Source organism: Xiphophorus hellerii, chromosome 7 (genome assembly GCF_003331165.1).
Source record: "Xiphophorus hellerii strain 12219 chromosome 7, Xiphophorus_hellerii-4.1, whole genome shotgun sequence".
NCBI classification, from domain to species: Eukaryota; Metazoa; Chordata; class Actinopteri; order Cyprinodontiformes; family Poeciliidae; genus Xiphophorus; species Xiphophorus hellerii.
In genome coordinates, this window is record NC_045678.1 from 7,281,638 (window position 1) to 7,293,018 (window position 11,381).

Below are 11,381 nucleotides of genomic sequence, written 5' to 3' on the forward strand. Positions count from 1 at the left end.
TGGGAAGTTGACGTCAGCGCAGCACAAACAACTATGATAAACTAAGAGACTAAAAAGTACCACTTTTAGTAGCTGTTTTACAAAATGATTAAGGTCATGGGTCAAAACAACAAAGCTGAAAGACTCTCCAGCTCCCTGAAGCAGTGTTGATATGCAACAGTATGTTCTATACATCAAATGGTAAATGGTCTTGATTTTAGCTTACATGTTTACAGTTGTGAATGAAACAGGAAGGTGTTACTAGAAATTCAGAAGTTGCTATGTGGTGAATAAAAGAGTGTGTCTTTAAGTAAATAAAGCCTTTCCAAAGGCGCACTGTAGCACACTTGGTATCTCAAGCGGAACCAGGTTGCTTTCAATGCTTTTTGGACATCAAGCAAGCCTTCAGATATAAATATCACACACATACACCACTCCCACAAAATTATATGAAAGTTGCTAAAAAAATATACTGTTGCAATAGCCCATTGATAGCGCGCCTCCACAGTGATTAAGTAATGCTATCTGCACTCGTGAAGACTCACTCACATCGGCATGCTGGATGCTTGGAGGGGTTGAGGTGGGAGAGGAGCTGGACTTGTTTTCTAGTAATTCAGCTAGAATTCTGGCGTCTTTTGGACGTCAACCCAAAGACGCCCCAAAGATGACGCTTTGGGTGGATTCACAGTTTGAGCACAAAAGCATTAAACTTTCTGAGATGATGAGGCGACCAATAAGAAGAAAATGTTCCCTTCACTGAGACAGAATATCAATTTTACACTTTTCATCCCAATACAGACACAGTTCAATTCTTCATGATTATCATCATGTAGTTGTTTAAAAAAGACATGAGTAAAATCAGTTGGATGAATTTATATTTTAATAGATTTTTTTTTGTCAATTCTTAAAGCTAAAAACAAGATTTAGGTCACTTTTGTTGAACAGCATATCGCTAAGCTTAATGACTAAATTATTTTTGCATGCTTTGAAGAAACTAGTTACCTTCATTCATTTTAGGTTACTGGCCATTTTTTAAAATGCAGGGCTTAAAAGACATAAGGGACAGTAACGTTTCCCTTTTAAAGATTTAAAGATGAACTATAGTTCAGGCATTCATCTGTTAAGACAGCAAATGGTTAGATATTCTTTGAGTACAGGTTTTACCTTTTTACTCTGAGAAAAAGCTTTATTTCTGACGTTTTTCCCAGTCCGACTTTGTGATCTTTGCTTGCATTTGACAGTTTGTGCTGACGCGGACGCTTTTTTTGAAACTGCATGTTGGCTCAGTTTCTGCTGAACTTTGGCTGCTTCCCTGAGGAACTGATTGAACAACTGAAACAATAAACAGCAGCTATCCTTCAACAACCGTCTGTAAAACAAAGAACAGCAAACTGTCAGCAGCTTCAGAAGAGTAAATAAAAAAAAGATGCTGAAACGGGATTGATGTCATCTAATCAACCTGTGTTGTTTGTCTTGTTGTTGCTTTTTGTTTTGCAGGTGTGTGAGCTCGTGCGCTTCCTCATAGAGAACTGCAGCAGCGTCCTGGGAGACGTGGCCTCGTTGTTCAAAGACGTCAGCCAGAAGAGCAGCAGCGACCACGGATCTGGTAAGAACTCGAGAGACGGAAAAAGACAGAGTCCAAGTTTCAGTTTGATTAAAAAACTGCATACTTTTAGTCTCGTTTTCTGAACATTGGGGGGTAAAACAGCTAAAAACGGTTGCTCTGTGCTTGTCAAACATTTGTTGCCCTTCTGAAAGCGGTGATAAAGCCTCACTGTGTTGTCCCCTCAAAGTGGCGCGGACTGAGACTCGCCGTCTCCGTCTGTCTAGCCAAGTCGCCTCGGCCCTTTCAGTCCTGCTGATTGCGGTCAGCAGATTGACCTCCGGTAATTTCGGTGACTGCCAGGGTCACAGGTGCTGATTAAAATGCCGCTGAATCCCCTCTTTCATACACTGCACTGATTTTCTCCCTCGTGTCGAAAATAACCGCCAGAGGTCAAAGAGCTCACGGCAGGATGAAGCTTTGTCCTCTGTTCTCCACGTCTTCGCCAATTTTTGTTCGTTCAGCTTGGGAGGTCGAGATCATTAGTTGCTCTCAGGCCTTCACTTTTTGCTGGGGCCGTTCACACTGCCAAATACATGCGACCTGTATGTGTTCTCCACTGTGAACGGGCAAAGGACTTGAAAGTGTCCCGCATGCGCAGTAGAGGGCTCAATAGCGTCAGCGTTCTCAAGGTTCTGCTAACCGCCATAAAAAGAAGAAGTGCTCAGTGTTTGCGAAAGTAAACATGGACGCTAATGGTGGAGCATAGCTTACACATTTGTAGTTGTTGTCCGACCGGAGCCAGCATATTAACAACTTAATCCTCATTATAGTCCATCATAGTTGTTGTTTTTCTTCCCGCTTGCGTGTATCAGGGCGCAGAATAGAGACATTTGTTGAGAATCAGTGATGTTCAGCTTGGATGAATGCGACCTGGATGTTAGGTCGCATTTGAATCGGATTCGTATCGGATACGGGTCGCATTCGAAAAGAATCCGACCTGTGCTGTTCAGACTGTCATGAAAAGATCAGATACAGGTCGCAGTACGTCAAAAGAAATCTGAATTGGGTCACTTCAGGCTGCAGTGTGAACGCAGCCTATTTGTCCTCAATGCAGAGGTTTGAAGCCTGGAACCTGACATGTCTAACTTTCTCCCTTATAAATAGAATAAAAGTCAAAAGTTCAACAAAGTAATTAACAAAGTGCTGCAGTACCTACGCTTCGGGTAGCAGCAGCAGTTACGTCAACATTAGACACAGAGCATGGTTAAAGTAGTGCTAGGCTACAGTAGCGTTTAGCTAGTTGCTAAGCGAGGCGAAAGATCCACTGAGAGCAGTTGTTTTCTTCGACAGTGTTTACCTCTTCTTATCAGTTCTTCAACTTCCGTTTGAAATTCAAGGTCAGGACAAGCTTGTTACCCATAAAAAAACGTATTTGCTGTTGTATACTTGTGTATCTCACAAGTTTCTTGAGCTCAGAAACTTGTGAGAATTTGCAAACGGGCCCTCTGTCATTTTTTTTTATGATCTCCTAGTCCACAATTATACAACACAAGTAGATTTTTTTTTTTGTAGGCTGGTGCAAATGGAACAGAAAGTTTGTTTTAGCCAGACTGAAGGATAACATTTTATATATGTGTCTACATGTAACACTGCAAAAACACAAGATCTTACTAAGTGTTTTTGGTCTAGTTTCTTGTGTAAATATCTTAGAACATAAACTCACAAGTAACTTTTAGGCAAGATATAGCAGCTTGTTTAAAGTCAGTAATTCTTAAATATTGATTAAAAGCACCAGGTCCCCTGGCAGATTTTTTCATTTATTACTAGACATTTTCCCTGTATTATATATGAGAAATAATCAGCCAGTGGAACTACTACTTTTAATCAATATTCAAGAATTATTGATGTAAAGCAAGCTCCTATATCTTGGTGAGAAGTTACTTCTAAATTAACTTTCTTATTTCAAGTGTATCAACCATTTGCGCTAGAAACTAGACCAAAATACTTTCCACTGTTTTCCACTTTTTGAGTTTGGTGGGTTTTTGTTTTTTTTATCTTTCTCCTTTCTTTTCCTCCCTAGATGTTTCGTCCTTCCAAATGAACGACTCATCCTACGACAGTCTGGAGAACGAGCTGAACGATGACCCCGAGTCTCCCTACCAGGAACAGCTGCTGCTGCGCGAAAAGGCCAAGCCGGACAGCCGCAGCCGGGACTCGGTCATCACCCTGAGCGACGGCGACCCCGAGCCGGACCCCGACACCGATCACCTACTTCAGCTCCCCCCTCTGGCCAGGCCCAGGAGATTCAGCCCCGCCGTACGGCAGCCCCGCAACGGCTCGTCGCACGCTCCCAGGAGACTCCGGAGAAGCTCAGAGCCGGCCTTGGCTTTAGCGAATGTGCCGTCTTCCGGCATGGTGGCGGTCAACGCGGACAACCACCACTTACCCTTAAGGAAGGCCAGCTATGACGCAGCCATGGAGGGGGAAGAGGACGAGGTGTTCGTGGAGCAGGGTTTGAACAGACTGAAGCTAAACGAGGAGGTAAAGGACGGGTGTGTGCAGAGAGGAGCCAGCGGTGGGCGGAGGAAGACGAAGCACGCGCCTCCGCCTCCGCTGCGACTGGACGCCAGCTGTTCCAGCCTGTCTTCACCGGCGACTTCTCCAACAGGATCCTCCCTCAGTTCTTTAGACTCTGCCTTTTCTCAGTACTCCACTGACTATGCCACGAACGCCGCAGCTACTCAACGGTCGCCGAGAGACTCCCCGCCTCAGAGGGACGCCGCGCCCCATTGGCAACCATCCGTCCATCCGCCTCGTGGGAACCAGATCTCCCAATCCCATGGACTCCACCCAAACACCTGGCTCAAGAAGGACCGCTGCTTGTCTCTGAAACAACCTGACAACGGACCCTTGGAGGACTTACCTGTGGTGAACGGGAATTCCTACTCAACCGGTGGCGGTTGCTCTGTCGCTGTTGACGACACGGCAGCGACGGAGCCAAACGAAAACTGCCAACGGCGGTCCAGCAGCCCTCCGTCCTACCAGCAGGCTCTCATCCAGCTTCAGCGTAACCGCTCCCCGTTTTACAGAGGTGCAGAGAAACCCCTGACCGTCAAAGAGCTGAGGCAGCTCCACGACCAGAGCTGCGCTTCCAAATCCTCCGGCGCAAACCCATCGGACAATCCCAAACCGGTCGCAGGAGCCAAGGTCTCGCAAAGACCGGTGCGGACTGAGAGAGTCCAACCTCCGCAGAGTGTTTTCTATGGACAGACGGCCACCACTCTGGTCCTCCAGAGGCCAAAATCCCACTCCCTCACCCCTGCTGCCGAAAGCCACAAAGGAAGGAAGACCCTTCCTCGCCGAGCATCCGAGCCTGCTAAGGTCTCGGCCAATTCGGACGCCTCCAAGAGCCTCACCCTAGACAGACCTTTGGGCGGTAAAACTCAGCCGAATGGCGGCAGACGGAGGGCGTCGCATGTGGAGTCCGGCCACACCAGGCCGCAGCTCTGCCTGTCTCCTTCCGCCACCCAGGTGGTTAGGGACTACTTCTCCTCACAGGGTCAGGCAGACCCCGACTCCTGCCTGCGGAAGAGTCAGGAGGTTGCCGTGGCTATAGCGCAGAATAAGAAAGAGTGGCAGAGCAGGCGGTGCAGCGACCCGCGAGTGGAAGACTTCGAACAGCTCTTCTTTGCAGAAGAGTCGTATGTGTAACATAAAAACTGTACAAACTGTAAATGGGAGAATATGTTTTGTTTTTTTATCAGATATGTTTTTTTGTGTACAGCCGTTACCTTTTATGGTATTATACGTTTTTCTTATGTTGCAGTGTTGAGTACTTTAATGGTACTCTGTATTTTTAAAGGTACAAATAGGCACCACAATTAGCAAGAAATGATATTTAGCAGTGATTATCGCTCTGACTTTATGAACAGTTAATACAGCTATTCCAGCTCATTATTTTTTTCTTACCCATGGGTTAAATGAGGAGGACGTGTTTTATTTTCTTTCTAGCATTTTTCTATCTTTTTCAAACATGTGAATGTTTTTTTATATATATATATATATAAGATGTCTTTCCACTCACACAAGTGTTCTTGTTATTGATAGCTCTGGTTTGGATCTCTGTGACCATGACGGGATGTTAAAATTAGAGATGCACTGATCACAGATTTGTAGCCAAATTCCAAATCTTCTTGGTTTTTAAAGTTTCGATCCATACGTACTGATGTTTTCTCTTAACGTGGTTAATGCATAAGCCAATGGGATTCATTTTTTGTCTTTTACTATCATTTTAAAGCACAAAACTATTAAGGAATTGACATTTTAAATAATACTGAACCTCTAGTTTAGTCTCCCACATAGAGTTTTGGTTTGGTGCCTTCACTGACGGTTAAAAAAATCTGATTCTTGAGATTTCTACTAGAAAGATCAGCTTATTTCTCCAACCAGCTGATTTCTCTGTGCGCCTTTCTACTTAAAATCTTTTTGAGGATGCTTTTATATCACTACTATATTTTAATGAAGAAAATCAACCAATTTAACATGAATAAATCTTGTTCGTATGCCTCTTAGAGTCCTCTCCCTATCTGAAGTACTTTTTTTTAAAGTGAGGCCAAGATTATCTTGTTTATATTAGTTTATATCTTAATAAATTACCTCAATTAATAAATTTCACTTAATTACTACAATAAAAACATAATTCACTCATTTTAGCTCAGTAAAAGAACAGGTTTCATGAGTGTTGCATGTCATTGTCCATGTAAAGTGTTGTCTCAAAAAGTACTCTGTTTATTATTTCCACTACCTTGAATTGTGTTCAGCCTGTATAGTTGTGAATATTTATGTTACAGATATATGTATAAATATATATATATATATAATAATATTATCTTGATCCTTTTTGGTATGGTTTGTGAAAACGAAATATGTATTTTTGTACAAGCCAATTCTGCTGCTGCTGTCCCAATAGTATATTTGCTATAAAACGCACCATGTGTATATTGTGTAAATCTAATGCTCACAGGAGCGAGGAAGAATTTGGATTTTAATAAACGTCGCTCTTGTGAAACTACTTTTGAAGCGCGCAATGATTTTGTTCGTACAATGTGCACCGTGGGATGAAGAGGGAGAATAATACGGATATGGCGCAACGTCACATTTGCCTTTTCGTGGATTTTTAAAAATTTTATTTTTCTAAAATATTCGATTGAAAATGCTCCCGGCTCCGTTCAAAAGGTTCAACGTGCTGCGTGTGCCGTTTACTTCCTAAATGAATACATCATTCATGGCTGAAGCGATGCCCAGCGTGGCTCTCACTGCGACGCGACAGAAGTAACAACCGTCTGTGGCGTTCGCCGCTCTTTCCTCGAGGTTTTGTCTGCAGCCTTTTGTTGAAGCCACCGCCACATATTTTAACAGTCGGCACTGTTTGTGACTCATCTGTTTAGTTCATTCCCATTTCAAGGCCTTCATATTTTCCATCGGGGGAGAAAGTCAAATGAAGTGGCGCATGCCTGGCTTTGTGGCTTCATCGGTTGCTCGGCAACACAGACAAGACCGTGTTGCATCGTGAAAGCGTGTCCCGGCCGTGAAACACATTTTGGTGGACGTTGTGCACGCCGAACTGAATGAATTCAGGAAAGAGAGAAAAAGACAGGAAAGTTTTATGCTTCAGTTTTTTATAAAGTTTAATCGGAGATAACTACACGTGACCACTCTGTTTATATACTAAGTTATAATCCAGCAATTCACCTTATTTTTAGATCGACTTCAACGATAGTAGTCCTAAAGTGGCTCTTTCAAGGAAACCAGTGGAATGAGCTATAAGACCGTCAGCAAATAGCTCAGTAAAATGCTGACATTTGTTGGCATGAGAGTTCAGAAATGGAAGAAATATGAGCTGTACAGTTGTGTACAGACTGCAAATCACAGGACAAATTCTTATGTACGCAACGAGCATAACGAAAACAAATAGGAACCTACAACCTTCGCACTAAGTGAATATGACAGGGAACCAGCAGAGAATAAAGAAAACCAAGAAACTTATGCTGTGTTCCAGTTGTACTCAGAATTTGGGAAATTCCAACTTCTCAGTAGAAACAAAAGAATCAAGATCGGAGTGGGAAAGTCGGATTTTCCCATTCGGAAACTGGGAGCAACTTCGACTACCCCTGTTAGGACTAGCAAGGCCGCTCCTCTCATCAGCAGCAGTAAGATGTGGTGGAAAACATGTTTCTTTTATGAGACACGCCAGTAAGAGTGCGTCTTAGATGTTACATGTAGCGCCTCCAACTGTAAAGTGAACAAACTGAAAGTGGTATTTGTGCTTAAAAGGATGTTTTGGTAAGAGGTTTCTGCCGTGTTGAAACTTCGACTTCTTGACTAGAACCCTGCTGCCTCAAGTCTGATGTCAAACCCAGCTCCCGAGTTCCCACTTCCCAGCGGGTAACTGGAACGCAGCATTAAATCCTGAGGAGTGAAGCCACGTGGGTAATTAGAGGGATGAAGAACAGCTGCTGAGACGGGTCACTGAGGGAAGGAGACCAGTTAACACGGAGACAGCTGAACTGAGGTTATGTTGACCTTGGTGCAACCAACAACTACGAATGGGAGCGTTCACACAGTTTTGTGAAATGTGGGATGAAGATGGAAGTTCTCCTTGGGTTCAGGCAAGATTCCAGGATGGCACTGAAGTAAGGTAAGGTAATTTTATTTATATAGCACATTTTCAGCAACAAGGCAATACAAAGTGCTTTACGGGAATTAAAAGGAAATACAAACAAAATAACAAACCACGGGAAAGAGCAAAAGAAGAAAAAGCTAATAATGTTGATCCATAGTAAATAAACTAGATGCTCCTGTTAAGGGTTGGTAGATAAGTTTAAGTAAGTATCCTCTGGTCTAATTCCTTTTCTGGTTTGGAAGAATAGGAGTCTAAGAAGTAGGTGCTGACATCGTTTTTCTGGGTTCCAAGTTCTAATCCCGGTTCTGGGTTGCTAGACAAGTGTAAGTAAGTAAGTATCCTCTGAACTCGTTGGTTGCTAGATAAGTATAAGTAAGTATACTTCTCAGGATAAAAGGTAAAAAGTTAATTCTTTACGATCTGCAGAAGATGGAAGAGAGGATCTTGCTGTTGATGCCTGATTACTAGTAATGTTGTGGAACTGTCTGGCGTCTGTTTCAGGGAAATCCACTCCACTCAACTTGATGCATGTCAGCTGTGGGAAAACAAATGCCAATCACACCTTGCAAATGAGTGGAGGTGAGAAAATAACACATCCGTACACTTACCAGTGTATATGACACAAAACAGTCTAAAGAATAATCCGCAGCAAACAGAAAATAAGAAACAAGATACTCAACACAAAGGAATCGACTGAACAAGGAAAGACCTTAAAGACAGTAATAAACAACCCAGAATGATCTGAAAAACCAAAACCAAACCGCGGCGTATCATGAGATCCGCACCTTACGGCAGAAAAGAATGAATCAGTCCCTGTTGCTTCTTGACCAGCTTCTCCAGCTGAAGTATTTGCGAGTGTTTTACTCCCATCGGTATCGGCTTTTATCAGAGGACGGTGTGAAAGAACACAAATGGAGGTGGTGAAAGTTTACAGATGGCCTGCTTGGACTGACAAATTCTTGACATTTTTAGCTGTTAGTCAGAGTCAGCTGCACTCAGTGCTCCCAAGATTAGGTTGAAGTTCAAGACAAGGAAGTTTTGTCACAAAGCTCAAGACAGACGGTTTTTCTTTGGGTTGTCTTGTCCAGCAACACCTAGAAACCCTTTTGAAGTTCACGAGAATCTCTGGAATGCACATCAGTTTCCCGTGTGAACTTCGGACATTTGTGGTATCTCCAGTCACAACGTGTTGTGACCAGCTGATTCTTTTATTGATGGTCTCCTTTCGAGCTTTTCAGCTTAACTTGAAGGCCATGTCTTGGCATCTTTCCCGTTGTGCCATATTCTGTTTTTAGATGATATGGTGACCAGAGCTTTGAGACCCGTTCAAAGCTTGGAATACTATTTTAATATTTTTTGTTGTTGACCTACATGATCCCATGTCTTCATGTATGTTCTTTAAACGACACACTAAGGATTTCTTTTTTTGTTAATAATTATGTGACCTATGAAGGCAGTTGGATGCTCTGAAATACAGTACAGACCAAAAGTTTGGACACACCTTCTCATTGAAATCAATGAGAAAGTGTGTCCAAACTTTTGGTCTGTACTGTATGTCAGGGAATTAAGGAAACGAAGAGGCGATGTAGCAACCCACACATTAATTTCACATCACCATGAGCAAGAAATGCGCCAACATCAGCAACAACCAGCTAATACATCACTGTCAGCTGTCACAACGGGTGACGGGTCTGGTTCCAGACTTATTAAAAGTTACCAGTGGGACCTATAGTGACACGCTCACAAAGACGGACGTATTCCAGACAGAGATTACTGGAAGTTTGGCTAGATGGTCAGATCTTCAAAGATACAAGTGGATGCCAAATGGAATATGCCCAGCTCTTGTTTACTTGCGACTTACATTTAAGCCAGCACATACAACGGTTTTCAATTTTGCGTAAAACTCTTCAACCACCCCCTAAATGGCATCAATGGGGGTGTGATGCCCCACATTTAGGGGGCATCACACCCCCTAAATGTGGCTCCTTTGCTCCGCACTTTTGGCGGATTTAGAGGTCAAGTTAACATGAAGAATATCGTTTCCTCCTGCATTAAAAATCACATGTCCAAAAAATGATCCACGTAAACAGGGGAGCCTGAAACGAACAACCTGGAAGAGTTGAGACTTCAGGTAGACTCGTTGTCATGGTTGCAACGCTAGCTGCGTGTGTCAGGTCTGACATTCTGCACGCGGCTGAAGAATGAGAGCTGTCTGTCATGGTAGAGATCCTGGTATGTAAATACCAGCAGTAAAACAAGATTGATGCATCTGCCACCAGATAACAGAAAAAAGAGATGCCAGTAGAAGTCTGAAACTTTTTACTTTAATTTATCAGACAATCCTCTCTGGCAGCGGCACCTGAAAACATAATGCAGTTGCGGTCAAAAGTATGCATTATGCATTAACCTTTTTGAAACATAATTCATCGTGTTGTGTCCGTTAAAGAGGCCGTCGGAACTTTAAGAGTTTTATTGTAAGGATCAGCGAGGGTTCGTTCTTCTGCTTTCAGGGCAAGAGGAAGAACACCTGGGTTTAAAACTGTTCAGGAGATTGGAGTAAAATCAGGATGGGAACAAAGGGTATCTGTATCTCTTGACCCGTTTGGTGAGAGCTCTGGAGGACTGGATGCTGCGCAATCGACAGAGTCTGAGGCTGGCAGAAGCGAACGGGGATTTGGCCGCGTGCTTTCACTGTTCTTTGTCTCTTTAGAGCGGTGTGGATTCAGGCGAAAGGGCGGACAGGCATGCAAATGTTTCCCAGGAGGAAGACGAACTCCAGCTGATTTTTTTTCTTTTTTCTTTTTTCAAGGAGGTGGAAGACTGGCGTTGAAGCTGAGACAAGGAAAGAAGACCTTCTACTGAAGGAGTTCTGAAATCCAGGGAGAAAGTGCAACAGGTCCGGAAGGAAGGGAATTTATCACCGCGACGCCATCACTGGTGACTGTCCTTTTCTTCTGCCGCGCTTTCATGTCGCCTCTTGATGAGGCCTAACAAGATGCAGCTGTGGATAGATGCAGCAGAGACAGCACACACAGTTGTGTTTTTTCTATTCTATATTACGATTTTGTTTTGACTCCCTCTCATTTTAGTAACTGCTTTTATGCATAGCCTAGGCATTGTTACTAACCCTAACTATTGCTAGTCTAGTTTTCATCTCAACCCTTACAAAAACCT

General features: G+C 43.3%; 1 protein-coding gene across 1 annotated transcript in view; it reads left to right on the forward strand.

The window, feature by feature from the left end:
• Positions 1-6,600, forward strand: part of LOC116723058 (rho GTPase-activating protein 20-like) — a 39,807-nt gene extending 33,207 nt beyond the window's left edge. The window contains exons 14-15 of the mRNA XM_032567596.1: positions 1,477-1,585; positions 3,606-6,600. Of these exons, the coding sequence (XP_032423487.1) occupies positions 1,477-1,585; positions 3,606-5,236 (1,740 nt within the window). The 3' untranslated portion in view covers positions 5,237-6,600. The remainder of the gene's footprint in view (positions 1-1,476; positions 1,586-3,605) is intronic.
• Positions 6,601-11,381: the final 4,781 nt, after the last annotated feature.